This window comes from Abrus precatorius, unplaced genomic scaffold, assembly GCF_003935025.1.
Source record: "Abrus precatorius isolate BTA unplaced genomic scaffold, Abrus_2018 Scaffold4, whole genome shotgun sequence".
NCBI lineage: Eukaryota > Viridiplantae > Streptophyta > Magnoliopsida > Fabales > Fabaceae > Abrus > Abrus precatorius.
The window spans coordinates 21,813,624-21,833,957 of NW_020874384.1; the positions used below are offsets into that span (position 1 = coordinate 21,813,624).

Genomic DNA, 20,334 nt, shown 5'->3' on the forward strand with positions numbered 1-20,334 from the left:
TAAAAACTTGTTATTTGTTTTTTATTCTAAATTATAAATATCTTTCACCGAATACAAATACAATAATTGAAGTAAAATTAAATAAATAATAAAACTATTCAGCATTCAGTCATTCACTGATAAGTATTTAAATTTATAGTATAAGTGTAAATGCTATATTATTTTATATTACTTTTTTTTTATGTATTCTCATAATATTTTGAATAAAAAATGAATATATACAATATTTTAAAGATATAAAAAGAATTTAATGCTTTAATTATGATGAATAGGGCGAAATAAAAAAATTTACAGAAAGATATTAATGTAATTTTATAATTTCATTAATGATGATTCTAATATAACATTTAATGTTGTGAATGTATTTTTGTGGTGATTTTTAATAATTAATTCTTTGCCTAAAGAAGATTATCAAAACCGATTTATTTTTAATACAAAATGTAGGAGGGGTTCCATCAAAGTTTAAATTGAAAGAGCAAATTGGAGGAACTACATGGCTCTAAGTCACATATAAATTTGTGCAAGGTTGTTCAAATCAAAGAAGAGCACAAGGGACAATCCTATACAATTGAATGGGGAGAAAGGTGCATCCCTTGGATTCAAAATAATTTTGTGGCAAGGTTTGTGTGTTTTGGGAAGAAGCAGGTTTTGGAACAAGAACGATCAAGAAACAGAAAGGGTTATTGGGTCTTGAAGGTCTTGAAGGTCTTGGGCATTTAAGATTTCAATGCCTTGCCTTGCCTTGCCTTGCCTCCTATATAGTTATGAAGGGAAGGGACACTCTTAAAACCTATTTGTGTGTTCGGACACGGCACTCTTTGGCTCTCAAGTCTCAACTCTCAACTCAATGCAACCCCTTCGCCCGCTCCTTTCTGATCCGATTGGGTGATGCTTCGTTCCTCTTCTCTGTTCTTTGTTATTCTTCTTCTACTTTATTTTACTGTTTATCTTTTTTTCCTTTATGTAAATGTTGCAGATTATTGTCTACTTCATAGCCATAGAGAGGTTTTTGAAGTTTTAATTTAATTTTGCTTTCAATTGCCTGTCACTTTTACCCTTTTGGAAATCTGCTGGCATTAACTCTTCGTTCAAGCCCTAAATTCACTTGTTGATTTTATTGAATGAATTTATTTGGTGAACATTTCTAAATTATTTTTTAACTCAAGAAGAATATTGAAATTGGAATGCTGGTGAGATCCATAGGCTTTGTCTTACATCTTGAGGAAAGCCATGAACAAGAATCTTTTGAGCTTCCTTCCTCATAATTTAAGAAGCTGTTTCCACCTTGGAAGATTATAACGGATCAGAAAATATCTGATTCAAGATTTGATCTTATGAATTGTTTTCTGAGACTGCAGTGGAGATTAGGTTAGAAATTTACCTCAAGCCTGGGGGGCAGGTTTTGTTAAGCTGGTTTGTAGTTTCTTGTTTGGATGGAAGCAAGAATAGCAGTAAGCACTTGTGTCATTCATGCATTTCTACTGAAAATGATTGCAGATGTATAAGATTCTTTCTTTCTTTGCATTGTTAAACTATAAGTTAGTCTTCAGTGAATTCAATGCTCTTGTGTATGTAAGATATGCTCACACGCAGCCTATTTCTAGCAAGGATGAGAACTTGGGTTTTTTACCTATCTGAGGCAATGACCTACTGTAATTCCTAATCTAGCGCAACTTCAATTTTATTTCCCACAATGGTGCAAGTTTCAGAGTGTCGCACGTCATGGGTATTGATCATGATTAATTTACAGGTTTAGTTTTCCAATATTAGTTTCATGTAGTCTTGGGCCTAACATATGACTTATTGCAAATTCATTTATTTTATAATAAACTAGTGATATTGTGTATTAGAATCATGCTTGTGCACAAAACTTCATTAGGGATGTTTTTGGTTCTATTTATGTTGGTTTGGTGCTTGAATTTGACCATTGATGATTAGCAACTGTGTTGGTTCCCAATAAATTAACAAAAGTTAAATGTTTTAAGGCATACACATTTTGGAAAATAAAATTGCATGGCCGCGGATTAGGAATTATGAAATTGAATTGCACTGGATATTTATAAAAGCCATGAGAATTTTCATGTTGTAATTGCTAAATTTTATAAAAGTTTATACGTTTTAGTGGGTCAAGGTTACCTTATAAAGTATCGGCTCTTATCTTGCTGAGTAATTTTGCATCGCACACTCACTTCTTATATGTCTTATGTTTTTATTTTCTGTGAGGAGGTGGATGAGCTTGAACAATTGTTATTGAAGGAGGAGAGAATTTGTTTAGCTCTTGTGAAAACTTTTGATGTCCTGCATTGACTACAAATATGGCAAAATAAGAGCTTCTAAAGGTTTAAAAAATCCTGATCTTATGAGCGAACTTTTGAGATTGAGTTAGGCTTAAAACTTAAATTCAACATGGTGTTAGAGCTTATTGTAGATTCAATATTGGGTTTGACTGAAAACAAGAGGGGTCCCATGAATTTTTTGAGTGCAACTTACCTGGTCCCCCGGCTTTTCCAATGCAATATTTTTAAAAAATAATAGTTTTACAATTTTCACACTCTAGATATTTAATCTTGAACATGAGGGAGTGTGTTGAAGTCCCACATCCACTACATATATGGTTAAGTAAGAGCTTATAAAGGTTAGAGTAATCTTCACCTTACGAGCTAGCTTTTGGGGTTGAGTTAGACCTAAAACTCAAATTCAACAAAAACAAATGCCCTGACATTCTGCATTCAAGGGAGACAATTTATAGAGAAAAGAAAAATAGGAAATATGGTGTGGTGCTGGTAATTTTTACAGGGAGACTTTGTCTTGATAGTTGATATACACTTTTGGTATCAATGTATCATGGATGTTGGTATTGGTTTGATTTTCTATCCATGCTTTGATGGGAGCGGGAATGTGTGTGTGGGGTAGGGGGGGAATTCCCCTTCAATCCCCTAAAATCACCCTACTCAAATTAGGGGGTAAGTGGGGAGAAACAGTTATAGATTTGATAGGGGATGTAACTCTCATTAAAACTCCCAAACAGGAGGAAAGAAATTTTTCACCTTTCCTTGTGTTAAATATCTAACCATGACAAGTAATTTTCCCTCCACCTCTTCTTTCCTTTCCTTTCATTCCATTCCCTCCACCAGACATAGCATATAAGTTGTATTTTGGATGATAGATATTTTTAGTTAGTACTCTAGTTATATGGATTTGGTAGGAGGTATTTTGAGTGGATTATTTGGTGTGAATGTGACAATTGATAGATGGGAAAAGAGTTGGCATCCTTTTCTTAGATTTTGTCTCTCTATCTAATTTGCACAAAGCCCTAATTATTTAGATTTATTCTTCATACAAATCTTTTGTTTCCTAGAATCTTCACCTTTTTGGAAATTTGCATGACAGAGGATTCTCTGAATTAGTCACTTTTTGGCCTTGCTGAATTCAATCCATATCTCTGCAAATCCATTTAGTATCAACAATTTATTCATCTTGGGTTATTTTCTGCAAATCTTGCAGCTTCTCACTTCATCTCCTAGCAATGAATTTTTCCTTCTAGATTAGGCAATTTGGAAATCAGTTGCTTCCTCAAAGGTCAAATCTTTTGTAGGGACTGCTGTTCTAAACCAGTTTATTATCGACAATTTGTTCAGATTTGAAGATCTCTAACTGCATTTTCTCCGAATTATTGGGTCATTACAAAGTGAATTATGAAAATGCTTCTTATCTATTTGATGTTTTTGGTGAAGATTGGGTTTGCCTCAAGGGTCTCCAGAAGTTCCTGTGTGTTAACTTTAAAGCCTAGATTGATGTTATTCCAATCAGGCTTTGGCGCTACAGTTTTACTTTGTGGAAACCGAGTTTTGAAGTTCCTAACGCCTAACCAATCAGACACTTAATAGATGAGGGACCTTTTTACACACTTAATAGATGAGGGACCTTTTTACACTTTCACCTATAGTTTAGGGACTTCAGCATAATTAACCTAATTAAAATTTTGAGTCATGTGTTGTTTAGATAAATACAGTGATATCGCTAGTTATTTGTGATTGCAAATCTATTCGCCCGTTTATACTTGTTTCTTATCCTTTTTTCCTACTTTTGTATGTGATTTTCAAATCAGGTGGCCATTAGTGTGTTGACTGGATGAGATTGATAGACACGCTTCCAACGGTTCAATAATTTGAAGAATGGAAACTCTGTTATATGGACTCTTTCTCTTTGGGGCTCTCTAGCAATATACTACATATTTTGTTTCTGAATTTGATTCAGGTGATAATGTTAATAAAAAGTTCTTTTCTTAGTTCAGTTGAAGCTGGTCTATGTTATGTATCTGATGATGGGAAAGATGTTCCATGTGATCGGATGCCTAGTGGTGAAACTTGGCAGGTGTGTCTGAAATGCAGTAAGTACCCTGTTAACTGGTGTAGAAAAGCTGAACCAATGGAAGAAGATAGAAGGAACGCTGATGATCCCAACAGCTCAAGTTGTCCAATTAGCTCTGGTCGGCCATCAACTAATAGTATGATGACAGAAAATACTGCACCTAATATGGTCTACAGGAGAAAGAAGCTGCGTAAGGGCCCAATGTCTAAGCTAGGGCCAATTAATGTGCAGGGAAGTGCCAACAGCCCTTCAGTTATAAGTTCCTCTGCACATTTGTCATCAGCTGAGGATCAGCCGGCTGGTCTTCAAGTTAAGCATGACATTGAAATGGTTAAAGATCTTACTGAGCCTTCTGTCTTATTTGACAGAGTATCCAAAGATAGAACGCATAAAAACTTAGGTATTGACAGTGTAAATGATAGTTGCTCCTCTTCGAAGTCTATTACAGAACTTGATTCAGATTCCAATGAAACGGTGATGGATGAAGCTGGTGAATGCTCCTCCTCCAGTGTAATAGTCATGGATGCTACAAGGGAAGAGGGAACAGAAAAGGATTTCTGCATTAGTATTTTAAGAAGCCATGGACTTCTTAGAGAAAATTCTACTGCAGATAATGTGGCTTCTGGGGAAGATGCTGTCACCACTGGTAATAGCTGTTGTTCCAGGGCATGCAAAATATGTGGTCATTTAGACAGTTCATTGAACATGCTTTTATGTGATCAGTGTGAAGATGCATATCATCCATCTTGCTACAATCCACGTTTGAAAAAATTACCAATTGATGAATGGTTTTGTCATTCGTGTCTTAAAAAAAGGCAGAAAATTCTCAAGGAGACAGTTATCAGATCACCAGGTATCCACAATGAAATGGGAAAAAGTAGAACTTCCTCAGTTAAGGCTGAATTGAATCCCATAGTGTTGATGTTGCGGGACACAGAGCCACATACTAGTGGTGTGCGGGTTGGTAAAGGTTTTCAAGCAGAAGTTCCTGACTGGTCAGGCCCAATAAGAAGGTATCTTCTATTTCAATCACAAGTTTGGAACCTAATGCTTCTATTGCATCCATCTATTGTACTAGGTGTTTCTTACATTGCTTAGAATATAAGCTTTTACTGTCTTCATTTTATGTGAACAAACTATTCTTTGAGGAGTCTAACATCAATAAGTGTCATAATGCCATTTGGCAGAGAACGTGAAATGCAAAGACTGATGTGTTTGATGCTCAATTTTGATTTTGTTTTCTGTTTTAAAATATTCAAAATTATGAGAATGCATAATTAGTACTAAACATCTTTTGATCATCATTATTCCTACACTTTGCTGCTACTTTGTGCAATTGATTAAGTGGAAATGTGAGGCTACAAAAAATACCATATGAAGGAATATTTAATGCTGATGTTTATACATGGTGTATTTGTTATATGTGACCTTCGCAACAAATTACATGAATATATTGTATTTCAAGCATCTCATTTAGCTAGCATATTGATGTTGTTCTTTAGACAATTTTGGAATTTCTAAAAGTCATCAAGAGCAATTGTTCAGTTAGAACTGCTTCATTTTTGCCGTGCTATTATAATGTGCTTTGTTGCTTGAGCAATTGTTTTATCTTTTGTCACTTGTGGATGAAGATAATACTATTTATGATATACTCTGTTATGTTTTGGCATTTATCTTACATGAGATTGTAATCTGTGCAATACCAACAACTATAACAGTCAAGTCTTTGTCCCATCATGTGGGAGTTGATTACTTGATCAACTGATGCTGTTAGGCTCTGTCTTGAATGAAATTTATGGTTAAACAACTTAAATCAAGATCTGTTTAGTGGTGTCTCACTTTCCCCTAATGTGTCTCTCTTTGGGTTCTAATGTCTTCCGTTGTGCATTTTCTGGTGTGTGATTCAAATAGTCTCCAGCCATTGTTCCTTAGGAGTCTATTTTAGCCATATTATGGTATAATTTAACTGTTACCAACATCATTTTGTTTTCTCTTACAGTGATGAAGATGTCCTTCCTGAACCATTGGAAATTAATCCTTCAGAATTTCCTAGTCTGCAGGTAAAGGTTTTGGTTTACTTTACCATCTTCATTTTCATCGAAGTCTCAGAGTGATGGAAATATTTTTCTGTTTTGCAGGGAGAGAATACGAGAAATCAAACTAGACTTAGTTCCATTGGTAATTGGCTTCAATGTCGGGAGGTTATAGATAGAGCTAGCGGAGCTATATGTGGAAAATGGCGCAGGTAAGTCACATGGCATTGCTCTTAGTGTTGAATTATTTTATAAGTTAGTATTTTGTGGGATGGTAATATTTAAGATTTTATTAATGAAACAAGAAAAAAAAATTTATTGTAGAAGGGTGTGATTCAAACTTCAATTGCTAATTTTGTAGGATGGTCTTATTTAAGACTCCTAAGATTTATTGTCAAGTAGGCAAAGGATGTATTACCTACACGAAGCCCAAGAAATAGTATTTCTTGCCTGATGAATAATCTCAGCCCTTTAATTGAGGGGTTGGATTAGGTAAAGCTAATTAGTTTTTGCAGAGGGAGAATAGAAGAGCCATTTAGAGTACAGTTAGGGATAAAGTGGCTGGACCAGATAGATTTATTACTGCGGAATGCTGATTGTTGGGGACGTAAGAACTTTGGATTTTGTTAATGATGGGATGGAATTTGAATTTTGTCCTTTTTTAAAAGAACATGATGATTGTGTTTTGAGAGAGGGACCCACCATTTTTGCACAGAATTAGTTTGTTTGTTTCTCTTATAACATGACACTGTTGTCTGTCACATTCTTACAAAAATGGAGAGGATCCAAATCCTTATGAATAACCTTTTAAGGTGTTTACCGAGGTCCTTTGTGAAGTTAAAATTGGTGATAGGCATGAAGTCTATCTGCTTAGTTAATCCTTTGGTTTGGTTGCCAAAATGTACTGTTATGTTATAAGGTTTTTTCTACCAGGCTAAGTAAGGATGTTGGGCAATATTATCTTGGAAACTGGAGTGCTCTCGTTTCAGGAAAATACATTTAATATATTGTTTTGCAATCAATTAGGTAGTGGACAATGAGAAGGAAAGGAATCCTGGTGCACTAGTTTTTAGTCCATTAAAATGCGTATGGACTCCAGTATTGTCTTTTTAAGGGAATGATGGAAGTGGATCTCCTTCATTCCTTTCCTTCTCCATTTTAATAAAGCTCTTGAACATGGCTCTGGTTCCCCTTCTCCCTGATTCATCTCCTCTTCTGTATCGGAGCGTTCTTGTTGGATTGAATTGAATTGGTTGAGAGAAAAAAGCCTACCGATTTACTCTAATGGGTTTTCTTATAAGATTATCCAATTGGTTCGATTTTAAATATAAATCCAATCTGATTCAATCTAAATTACTCTTGGATCTGATTAGATTTTTGTTAAAAAAATAATTAATTTATGAATTCATCAAGTGGAGAAATCTTACTTCATCAAAATACCTTAAAAAAATCTCATTTTTCTTTGGATATGCGGAGAAATTGGTGAGCTTTGCCCTAAACTGACTAACAAAACTCACTTTAAATAAAACAGATTGACACAAAGGATACAGATGTATACTTTTTCTTTTCCCATAAACTTTAAATACTTTTATCGTTCTTTTCCTCATCATAACACACCTTTTCTACTTATTTGCTTTCGTTGAATTTGGTTATTTGTTTGTGAAGAATATTCATACAGAGAAGTGAGAAATGAATGAAGTGTGAGAAAGAGTCTCTTTTTATTTTTTATTGGAGGTTGGGAATGAGTCTCTTGTTGATTGCTCAAAATGCGTTAATCTAGCAAATATTTTTGTTTGGCAGGGCTCCTCTTTTTGAAGTTCAAACTGATGACTGGGAGTGCTTTTGTGCTATCCATTGGGATCCATCTCACGCTGATTGTGCTGTACCTCAGGTGAAATATATTTAACTCTGGCTTTCTCATTTCTGTAGATTATCTTATCATAACGGTGTTAGATTTCATTTTAATGAGTAAGAAATGATGTGTAAAACATAGTTGAAACATCCAGGATTTATCAGTTATGCTCAAACATATGAAAATGCATTTAAATTATATGATACTGAAATTCACTATAAAATGTAGGAGTGATGTACTGAATTGTCAATATTGTGCCACGTTCTCTGTCTCATAAATTAGAACAGTCCCAAATATCTAGAAGAGAGGTTCACGAACACGTCACGACCAAGCAACAAGCATCCCTATAAATGCACTAAGCATATTGTTGAAAACTATAATGTATTATTGTTGTTGTATCTTCTTGGTTAATTTATTTACCTGTATCCTCTATCTCTTTTTCCATTTTCCATCCCATTCCAATTACTTTTACTTGTATCTGTAGATTTCAGATTTATTTTTCTGAGAAATATTGCTTGTCTTAATTTATAAAACTAGTTATTACGCAACTGCATTATATTTTAGCCTTACGTATAAATTGTGGATACAGGGGACTAGGTCTTTACATATTTGTCTTTTTCTGCTTCCAAGTAGTTTAATATTGCTTTTTCAACAAAGTCTTACTAAACCCAGTATTGCGATCATTGTTTTAAATTCCCATCTCTTGTGCCATTTCCTCGATTTATTTGCTGCAGGAGCTGGAAACGGATCAAGTAATGAAGCAACTGAAGTACATAGAAATGGTATGTGTGAACCGCATAATTTTGATTATTGTATTTATGTTAAATGAATCTCTGGGGATCGAATAGTAGTTATTGTGCATAACATAGGACAATAAGCAAATAATTTAATGAATTAGTTTTGATTGATAGGAAGAAGGACAAAGGCTTTTAGGATGAACCTAAGTAAAATCTTTTCTAAATTGATTAGTAGTCTTGTCTCTTTCGCCATTCGATGGAAGCGATTTGACATAGTGTTTTCGTGCGTAACCACCTGTCCACCATCGTAAAAGTTAGTGAAACTTATTTAGTTGACCCAACCCAGGCTTTGTGTTTTAATCATTTCAATCTTTCCCCCGTCCCTACACTCACGGAAATTTACCTACTTGCAGCTGCGGCCACGACTTGCTGCTAAACGGAAAAAATCTGACTGAAGAATCTATAGTCGGGTGGGAAAGATCTATGTTTTGTTCTTGTATATTGTACAATCTGTTATACAAACCCAAATTTAGATGTTCCATTCTGTTTTTAAGGCATGATAATGGATTTGGAATAGTATTTCATAATCGGGTTTTTAGATTTTTTCAATATGTGTGGTTATCGTATAGCTTCTACTTGGTAGAATGGATCATCATAACCTCTGGGTAAGTTCGTCCATCTCCATGTCGTATTAAGGATCTATTTGATTTGATCGTCATGGAGTTACTGCCATAACAGTTATTCAAGCTGCCATTTTGGAAATAAAAATTTCAACTTTATGTCCTTGCTGAGTTCAAATTCAAGATGAAAAATGAGTTCAAATTGAGGATTAATAGCCTTTTTGAGCCAAAGGAAATCTGACAACCACCTAATACACGAGGTTATCCAGAATAATGCTAAATGTACACACTCAAGCTAGAATGTTAGGTAAGTTTTCGTCTTTTGTGTGCGTGTGTTATAGATGTGGGGGATCAGACTCGTCTGGTTGCTTAAACAGTACACATGAAAAATTTCCTCTCCACCAGTGACTACCAATCTCTGATGTTCAATTCTCAGAGGTTCACTATAATCTAAACTTTTAAACAATACTAAGCCCCGAGTTAAATGAGACAGCAGTAGCCTCCACTTTACGTTTATTCCCGCAAAAGATTAGCATAAGAAAACCGAATAAATATGTATTAACTACATCAAAGTATTCTCCATTAATGGCTTACAAGTTAATCCTTATACATAAAACCCGCAGCACGTTAATCTAAGTAAAAATATTTGCACCACTTTTCTTATTATTCTCATTACCCATTTTTTGGTGAACTCATTTAATTTTCTGAAGCTATATATAATCATTTCCAAAAAAACTTTTCTGGATGTGATTTGTAAATGACTTTCTCAAAAGTACCAAATCGCTTCTGGATTAATTTCTAAAGGTAACTTTAAATGACTTTTAAATTTCTGCTTCTGAAAGGAATAGAATCACTTTTAAAAATAAAATTTTGGAAGTCATTTGAAAATCGCATCCACAATATATTAAATTTACTTCCGAAAATTAAATTTCAAAAACCACAATAAAAAAAGTGGTGTGAGTAGGGAAAAAGAAAAAAAAAATGCAAAATGTGATTTCCAATACCAAAATGGCTAACAAGCTACGAGTTTTATAGAAGTAAACAGCAAGTGGAAAATATTTACAGAAACTAAGCTTAAAATATAAATATTACATCATCCACATTGGCCTTTACGTAAAATGAAAAGGTTCTTCTAAAGTAAGGAAGAAAAAATATATTCACCCTTTAATCATTTAGGAAGTTAAGATCACGATCACTATTACTTCCCACTTTAGATATTTTAGAGGAGGCTTGTCTGTTTAAAATAACCATCTCTTGATAGCCATAAAGGGGCACCTTAAAATAATTCATTTAAAATTGAAGAACTCTGAACAATTTACCCTAGTATGCAAAAATATTGGAACCAACGAGAGTTTGTTTGGTGCTGAACCATTCAGTCATTGTTAATGCGAGGCATGCTACTTAGTACAAGATATGGGGCGAAAGTAATAACCTCCACACTTAATTCAGTCATCCTAAATAATCTGTTAACGCTAATTCAAACTATCAATATATGAACTGGAAAATCTACAAAGAAGATTAAAGTAATGCATACATTTTGTGATATCAGTGGGCCAAAAAACTGGGAAAAGGACCAAAGTTTCGCAAATATTGGCAATTATAACAGATAAGTGTTAATTGAAAAAAAGGTTCATTTTCAGCAAATTTTACCTTGTATCCTTTTCCTTCATCAGGTGAATTCACCTTCATGATAATATTTAGTCAGATCACTAGCTATTCTGCATAAAATTAGAGGGTATCATGTATACTGCAACCATCAAGAATGGTTATCATGAAACAAATTAAAAATATAAGCATTTCTAGTTATGGAACATATAAATTGGCACTGGAGAGCTTGGCTTTCCATTGGCACATTTTGTTACTTTTCAGTGTCTTCTATTGTCTTTTACATGTTTGCAGTTCCATGTCCATGATGTAATTAACAGAGATGAGAGAATCTGCCGAGTGATGCCAACATGAAACCCATACCATAATTTTGTACTAATCATGTTAGAATGAAAAAATGAAGATATCAACATGTTAATTTACTGATAATTGTCATTATAAAGTTAAGTATGTGTAAGGGAAGAACATAAGCACATGTTTGCATTAATTTAGAATAAATCTAATATATATAATATATGTAGGACTGATTGTGCTAAAGCAACTGCCGGTCCCAAGAATGAGGTCTAAACTTGAACAATGTAATTATCCAATCGCCTGTATGAGTTGTGTCTATGCTTAACTCAGTTTGATGACTTGATCACACTGACCCAGTATATATAAAACATTCAAATCAGTAGAAATCATTATTGGTGCAGTTGCCATTAATCACAATTGTCTGATTAAACATGATGAACTTTCTCTAGACTCGAGAGAACATCATCCATCAACATCATTAATCACAATTGTCTGAAAGACTGGTAAGGTTTCATAAGACCATGCAGTGACATATTCATTATAAAAATTGATAAATTTTGTAAATACACAATATTCTACATCACACTTGTTTAAGAAATTATATACCCTGTTTCAATGACACTGCACCAAACCACTTCCCCAACTAAAACATATCTCTATTATTAAATATAAAATAAGCACCATTAGTTATCTCAATTTCCTCCTGCAAGTTATCAGAAAACAACAAGCCTAATTCCAATCGACCTATGACCAATTACAGTTTCTCATATGATAACCAAACATCTACAAACCCTCAGATTTGACAAGTTTAAAAACACTATACTGCATATATAAAGCAAATACCTTCACAGGTCAATAATTTGAAGATTTTAAATTTGGGTGTGGTGGAAATCAAAGATATTAATAACCCACAGTAAACATAGCTCAAGAATTAGCGAGGCCAAAGATCCCCCCACCCTCCGTGCTCATTTAGGTTCCATGAATTTTAGCAAAAAGTTGTTTCTGGAATAATTTGCTACCTAATCTTGGGAACAAAATGCATCCAAAGCTCTAGAAATATGTGACAGATCAATGATGTCATTAATGATGGAACTTTTCATAAGCATGCAACCTACCCTCCTCTTCCCTTTCTTACAAATAAAAACCATTTATGCATCTGTCTAAAAGTAGAATGGCTTTCCAATGTTTTGCTTCCTTCTCTGTATCGTCAACATCCATGCTCTTAAAGCCTAGGAATAGCTAGTTTTTCTAGCTTCAATAACCAAGTGTCCCACAAAAACTGCCAGGAGCATTTTCCTAAGCATCCAAAATTCCTATGCAAAAGCAATAATAGACCGTACTAAACAGTCAGCACAACAGGAATATTAGTTACCACATAACAGAATATTTTTCATGGAAAGATTTTAGAAGCAAAATAATTCCAATATTATCACCATTATTTCCCTATCAGTTTGTAGTGAAAATGGTTGTGTAATATGCAAAATATATATAAAACTAAAGCATGATAAAAATACTTTTTATTATTTAGGGGACCAAAAAGATGAGAACAAATCTTTCTTGCCAGCTACTCATCCATGTCAATTACATCAATCTCCAATGACACATCGCATGTATTGATACTTCCTGCACAGAACTTCCAGATCATTGGAAATGACTAAACAGTTCAGGCATAATCACTCATCAAGATAATTTAAAGAAAAAGAAATGGGACATGGAGTTGAGGGCCAAAAGACAGAGAACCATGGGTGGAGAGACCATTCTCAGGTGGTATTAAGGATATCAGAAGAAGAGCAGATTATTTCTTATGACATGAAATGCATAAGGAAGGCTGACATATACAAATAATATGCACCATTCTAAAGGCAACAGCCAGGAGTACAGCGACAAAAATGGAATAACACACATAAGCTCCGAGTTCTGACAAAGAGTAGAAATTGTAAGCAAAGAAAACACACTTTGACTGATAAATTTTCTTTTCAAAAATAAACTTGTAAAACGCATAATTAAAATCTATAAAATAGACCAAAATTGAAAGTCTTTCACATTTCTAATTTCTAATCGTAGACATAATAAAACAAGCTCTACACAAAGATTAAAAGAAACACAAATCTGAAAAACTTTGCATGCTTTTCTGACTCTTTTTCTTACCTGGTGAATGATAGAGGAACTATCCAAGATTTTGTCCAGACAATCTACTGAAAGTAGCTTTCAAGATCAGGACAAAATCAATCTTTACTAAATACTTGGGGGAGAAAGCCACTGTCAGCAGCCAAAGCTAGATTCAATCATGAAATTTTTCATAAACAATAAATGTCAGTTTTTTCTTCACCTTTCTCTCTCCATTTCCCCAACTATTCTAGTCTATATCAAATTGCCAATAGAGAGTAAAACTTGCTCTTGAAGTAGAAATTGTTTTTGCTATATAGCACATGATGGCCACATAACTCTTCTAACCAGGAATTGAATGCATGACTGAAATAATTCAGCAGATAAATTTGAGAAACATTAAGATTAGTACTAAAGATGCACTTAAAAGAGAAGAAATAAAGAACAAAAGATGCACCATCAACTATTTCTGAAAAATAAGAAACAACTTAAAAGAAGAATAAAGCACTTAGACATCAGATAAAAATTGAAGATTGTTGCAAATATAATTAAGTACCTTAAGAAATCTGATAATGTCAAGTGAAAGACCCCCTCCACAAACTTTAACAAATGACAACAACCATTTGAGGAAAAGAAGAGAACTACAGTAGGTAACCATTTTAGCCTGCAACCTTTATTGTCCCCAATTCATCAATTTTTGAGCTCTTATGCTGCAGTAAAATTAAAAAACAAAAAACAAATCGTCACCAAAGAATTGACAAGGTTCTATGAGAAGTGATATACAAGAGAAAATGTATAGGGAAGAAAAAGATAAGAATCAAACATTGGCAAGTTATCTGGAGACTAAGCTTCTCCCTTTATTACCTTACTTTTTTTGTGTTTGTGCACATCATTTAGATCACCATCTCCATCATGCTTCCTTTTCTGTAATCATATTGAGTAAAATGATTTAAAAATAGAACTACATTCCTGGGTCATTTCAAATGGTATGTGAAGTGAATCCTTTTGAAAATGCTGACATCAAATGCAACAGATATTGTTTATTGGGACCTAAGTCACAAGCAATAAACAGTTAACAGCACCATCAACCAAATACAAATGAAAACTTCATGACAGACTTGATGATGAAGCAAATTTATTGAATTAAAATCACAATAAGAGGGCTTCTAGAACACTGATTTTTCACATCAACAATGCAGATGCATGTCTAAAGTTTCTCAACCTTCTCATGGTGTTTCTTTGAGGGATCAGCACTGGAATCATGATGCCTGCTTTTATCCTTCTTTTTGTCCTTTTCTTTGTCTTTGCTTCGATCTTTTTGACGATGCTTGTGCTTCTTATGCTCCTTGTCCTTATCTTTGTCCCTGTCTTTGTGTTTTTTATGCTTCTTGTCTTTGTCTTTAGACTCACTTTTTGATTTTCCTGCAACCGTTGGAATCCCCTTCTCAGCCTACCAGGGACAAATACAAAGAATAAACACATATGAAATCAATGCTATAAAGGAATAGATTGACTATACTGTTTTTGATATTTGAAAACTAGTAAAACATGTCTATTAATCTAGTGAACTGCATGAGGCAACAGAAGAAGCATTATCAAATCCAAATATGATTTCTTACAGCAGGCAAATCAATAGGAGCTGTTTCCTTGAGTTGAAAAGCATCCTTTAGAACATCTAGGTCCAAAAGCTGTATACGAGAACTTGTACCACTGGATGAAGATGTACTCTGAATAAGTTGATCCAACTGCATCCCATCTCCTTTTCTAATTTCTACGTCTCCTATCACGCTGTGTAAATAGTGTGTGTCCGAAATTGAAACAGGAAGTGGCCTCTTGCAGAAAAACTCAAAATGGGGAAGTAATTTGAAGTGATTTAATAGATCCACAGCACTTGTCAATTCTCTTGGTCCTGAGAGTTCAAATAACATGTCCTCAATTAGAAAGCAAAGGGAAAATATATGAATACAACAAAATGTTTGTAGTATTAGATCATGGCCTAAAGCAAGCTGCTAAAAAGTTTTAAAAGTGATCTAACTGAGTCCAAGTTAGAAATAGACAATAGGATAATATAATACTATCAAATTTGTTATTCTGTTGTGGATCAAACATCAGATAGAATGAGAGCACATCCTACTTTTATCTTATCTTTTTTATTCAACTCTCATGTCCAATCGTTTTTTATATTGCCAAGTTTACCAAATGGACCCTTAACATAATCTGCTGTGACAGAAGCATATGGCTGTTGCCACATCCAATGTGGTCAACATCGAGATCCTACTTATGATTGGAAGTGGAGAAGACATTTAAATCAAGTGAGCATTAACACAAATCATAAGATTCTACCTATATAAACACACAAACACTGACACATAACATAGATAAAAAAATTAATATTTATATCACAGCTAACATTTAAAACTGAATTACACTTTCACAGCACCAAACAACTTGTTGTAAATTTCAAATGCAATTACAATTAATAAGTATTAGTATTAGATTGTTTCTGTTTTTTTAACTGTACTATTTATTTTTAAGTTATTTTTATTATTTTCTTCCTCTTCTTATTCTCAAAAGCATTCTACGTTAATGATTTTATCTCACAAGAATATGTTATATCCTGGATGATTTTTTAGTTGATCTCTCACAAGAATCTGTTATTTTATCCTGGATGATTTTTGCAGTATCTTGAGGCAAATAAATCCTTAAAGACAATGTCATTTGACACTTCAGGCTATTATTCTTTAATACTTCTAACAATCTTAAGGATTTATTCACATTTAATTTTCACAAAAATCTCTCAGGATATTTAATAGACTTCCAAAAATTTGTCTTTGATAAACAGAATACAAAGAGATCGAACAAAAGAATCCAAAAAAATATTCAAGAAAACAAGTGTCCAAGACCATACAATATAGTAAAAACATTCCTTTAAATAATGTTCTTTCATGAATATAAAGTTAATTCATAATTTAAATAAATTATAAAAAATGATTACATAAATATGTAATAAACATTATAAATCAAGTTATCAAACAATATTGTCCTTAAGAATTTATTCTCAACTATTCTTATTTTTGACAATGACCTTTACCATAATATTCAATCATCAATCGTACATTTAATGGGGAATTTTATTCTACGGTAACTATATCTTTCCTTTTTAATCGATATGAATTTAAAATGAAAAATGTTTCTTCAATAACAAATAACGAGAAAAATAGAACCTTGTGCCCAACTGCTCATTGAGTCAGGCTAAATTTATTTTGTAATTTTGTTAAAGTTTTACTTTAATCTGGATGTAGATTAGTTATTGTCATCTAAATATTATATATATTTATTCTTCATACATTTAGATATTTCCTTTTAAAAAAATGCAATTTTCTTTTGCAAATCATCTAAAAAAATTATTGATATATTATTATATCATTTTTTTTTATGTTTGCTACTTCGTTAGTATGTGTATCATTTAATTGAGAACACATATGTAGTAGAATTAAAATAAAAGAGTTGGATAAAAAATTATTTTTATAATTGAATTGATTTATTGTTAAGACAATTTCAAACAAATTTAGTAGTTTGAATTCTTTTTAAAACATTTTGTAATAGACTATCTCTAAATGTTAAACTCGTGTTATTTTAAAAATTTGATTTGAATATCCATTTATTGGAAGGATTTCAAGTTTTTTTTTTTCATCTTTTTTTTAACTTGTGCTGAAAAATGAAAAATTATTCGTGTATGCAATATGAGTTTTCTTCATGGCATTCTTGTGCAAAACATGGGTGAAGCATGTGTAAATTTTTAGTGTTTAAAATCTTAATGAAGTGGATAAATAATGTTATCACAAAATATTATATTGCAAAGTTTCTTAGAAAAGTTTGAATGTCTTAAATTGAGATTTCCTAATGATGTTCACACTCAAAAGGCAAACCTTGTAGGTCAATAAGAGCATGTCTAAATTATTTAAGTTTATTGCAAATATATTTATTTTATGCTTGTTAAACTCATGAAATATTTTCAAAACAGCATAGCCTATATCATACACAGAAGATTTTCTTTATATTCAAATGATTTAGTGATGTGAATTAAACATTATTCATATGAGAATAAATTAATGAGTGCACTTAATTTATCCTCAGGAGAGATGTTGCTTAAATTATCCAAATATACCTGTATGATTAAATTTATTATAGAGACCAAGTTTTATTTTACTTGGTAGCATATGAAGTTGATTAAGAAAATTTCTTAACAGATATTCTTTATAGAAGCAGCATTTGTCTTTTGTGATTGTCAAACGATAATAACGAGACTGATTAATAAATACAAATTGAGACATGTACATGTGCAACAAATTTTTGCAAAATGTATGTTAAATACGAGAGTTATATCTCTAAATTATGTAAGGTCAACTTAATTTGATTATATTTCTCACAAAGTTAAAAGCTTGAGTTAAATATTAAGGAAAATATAACTTGAGCCAATTTTAAATAACAATGTCAAATTAATTGTATTAGAAAAATCTGCTAGACTGGGTTATTTTTTTATATAGTCAAGAGTAGCTTAATATCAAATCAACAATAAACTCTAATACTATCTTGAATTTGGATTTAGCCCAACTCAACCTAAAAGTTAACTCGTAAGATGAGCATTGTCTTATCATTTAATAAGCTTTACTTTGGCCGAGTCAATGTTGGATCTCAACATGCTATATTTCAAAATTCAAGTGAGCTTTTGATTATTTATCTTAATCTTTAGAATCCAAAACCTTGACTAGCAGGAGCCATAAAGTATTACATGATATAACTCACTCATACGGAATACATGATCCAAATATTAGTTTCTCAACAGAAAGCACCAGAAAACGTGATAACGAATATATCATCATGATAAATGATTGTACCACACCTAAATAAGTACTAAAAAAACTCTATTCAAATTTTAACACCAAGCCTTAAAATCAATAAATAATAAAGTAACGTGTGGATGGTAAATCACAGAATCATAATGAACTCAATCAGGCGGAAGCAAAATCAAGCATTACTGCACAATGTTAAATTGCAAATCAACCTCAAAAAACACACACAAGGGACACAAGAGACATACATACATACATACATGGACACATGCCAAAATATTGTCTGAACTACATGTTTAGCACAAACAGAATATTCACTTTTCAACATTCATGGACCTACTCTGACCCTTAGAGGAATAGATGAAAACACCTTTGTAAAAAATACTGGCAGATTGAAAATTTAACAAAATATTTCAATAGGATTATGGGTATAATCAATGTTATGCAGATAGGAAAGTAGGATTGGCATATTTAACAACTATTTGAACTAAACTGGGCCTACTACCTCACCACTACCCAAGCCTTACAAGAAATATTTTGGTCATATTCCTAGCCAATGTGAATCATTTTAATTCACTCCCTCATGCCCAAAACTAGAGATTGAACGTGTGGAGTTTGCAATATTGAATATTTGTGGGTAGTCCCACATATCAGAAATAAGCTGAGCTTAACTTCAAATAACTAGCTTAAGGGAGAGCTTACTCAAGCCTTATAGGAAGTATTATGGACATTTTCCTAACTCTAAAGGACATCATAAGAAGAACAAAATTCAAAAGAAGATATATGTGTAAGATAATCTACACAAAGCAAAGAGCTGAGATGACAAACTTTTACCCCCAAATTTTTTGCCTGCAGGATCCATTTGTCAATCTTTCATGAGTTGTTGAATCATTATCAACTGCAATTTATGATCAGACAAAGATGTTACTCATCCACCAATGTCAAATGATTCTCATTACATCTCAGATAGCAATTGTCTCCTGATTCTCATTACATCTCAATTTTTGGTTTGGAGATTATTCAAACATAACGGTATTAACAGTATTTCTAAAAGAGTGTTGAGGGAGAGTTCCCAAAAAACAGAAACTTGGCTATTAAAAAAAGGGATGCGTTGGTATATTATAAAAAATACATAATTGAGCTGAAGAGAAGCACCTGAGGTGCGAATTTCTTGGCAACGAGAAACTTGGTTCGAAAGGCAAAAGGTGTCCAAGATTGAAACAATTTTCATCAAGAATATTTGATTGCGGAGAAAAGAGGAAGAGATGAGGATGAGAATGAATAATGAGCAGACAAAAGGGCTTACAGTTAGGGAAGTAAGAGTGTGTAAAGAGAGGATCTTTCTTCTCTCCCTTGTGCTTGCGTTGTGCGCTTCGCTTCTCAAATTCTTCGATTGTTTCCCTTTCAGTAACCCAAAAACGAAACCCCAATTCCTGATCCCAACTTGTCAATTTATAAATAGCCCTCCACTTTGTACAATATTTCTAGTTTCTCCCCTTTTCTTTTCTTTTCGTTCCTCATTCGTCAACTGACCTATATTTATAGTTACAGTTGTAGTGATGATAGTTATTAGTTTCCTCACTCTCTCTACTGACCATATCCAACCAACGGTAATGGAACTAATTTTAAATCACTTTCAAACTTTTTTTCATTAATAAGAAAATCGGATCGGATAAACCATTTCCACCAACCATTTTTGAGTTCGAACAATTCAAAAATGTAGTAAAATAAAAAACTTGTAGAGACCTTTTTTTTTTTTTTTTCCTCTAGTCCTACGATCGATCATCTTTACAATTGGTAAGTCTTGAACGCCCTTTTATTTTATTTTCTCTTATATATTCCAAATAAATTTAAAAGAAAAGT

At 32.9% G+C, this 20,334-nt stretch overlaps 2 protein-coding genes across 10 annotated transcripts; one reads left to right on the forward strand and one right to left on the reverse strand.

Annotated features, from left to right (window-relative positions):
• Positions 1-491: 491 nt before the first annotated feature.
• LOC113864532 lies at positions 492-10,524 on the forward strand. 3 transcript variants are annotated; one of them, XM_027498361.1, is made up of 7 exons: positions 492-885; positions 4,109-5,384; positions 6,371-6,431; positions 6,510-6,616; positions 8,205-8,295; positions 8,991-9,038; positions 9,407-10,524. In XM_027498361.1, exons 2-7 carry the CDS (start codon positions 4,192-4,194, stop codon positions 9,446-9,448), a joined length of 1,542 nt encoding a protein of 513 aa, XP_027354162.1. In that variant the 5' UTR covers positions 492-885; positions 4,109-4,191; the 3' UTR covers positions 9,449-10,524. The 3 variants fall into 3 exon arrangements, with proteins under 3 accessions (XP_027354162.1, XP_027354164.1, XP_027354163.1); XM_027498363.1 differs by lacking the exons at positions 8,991-9,038; positions 9,407-10,524 and adding an exon at positions 8,485-8,800 and having other exon boundaries at positions 501-885; XM_027498362.1 differs by lacking the exons at positions 8,205-8,295; positions 8,991-9,038; positions 9,407-10,524 and adding an exon at positions 8,070-8,117 and having other exon boundaries at positions 501-885.
• A 198-nt stretch (positions 10,525-10,722) lies between these two features.
• Positions 10,723-19,984, reverse strand: LOC113864535 (mediator of RNA polymerase II transcription subunit 19a-like). Of its 7 annotated transcripts, XR_003504870.1 has the most exons (9): positions 19,778-19,983; positions 19,306-19,369; positions 15,238-15,527; positions 14,841-15,068; positions 14,483-14,542; positions 14,175-14,328; positions 13,661-13,787; positions 13,027-13,135; positions 10,723-11,331 (listed from the first exon to the last, which is right to left on the reverse strand). XR_003504870.1 is itself a non-coding variant. In XM_027498368.1 (6 exons), the coding sequence occupies exons 2-6, from the start codon at positions 19,331-19,333 to the stop codon at positions 14,278-14,280; spliced, it is 657 nt and encodes a 218-aa protein (XP_027354169.1). In that variant the 5' UTR covers positions 19,334-19,369; positions 19,778-19,983; the 3' UTR covers positions 13,782-14,277. The 7 variants fall into 7 exon arrangements, 1 of the variants encoding a protein (XP_027354169.1); XR_003504868.1 differs by lacking the exon at positions 13,661-13,787 and adding an exon at positions 19,627-19,656 and having other exon boundaries at positions 10,723-13,135; positions 19,778-19,984; XR_003504872.1 differs by lacking the exon at positions 13,661-13,787 and having other exon boundaries at positions 10,723-13,135; positions 14,488-14,542; positions 19,778-19,984.
• Between the last annotated feature and the right edge of the window lie 350 nt (positions 19,985-20,334).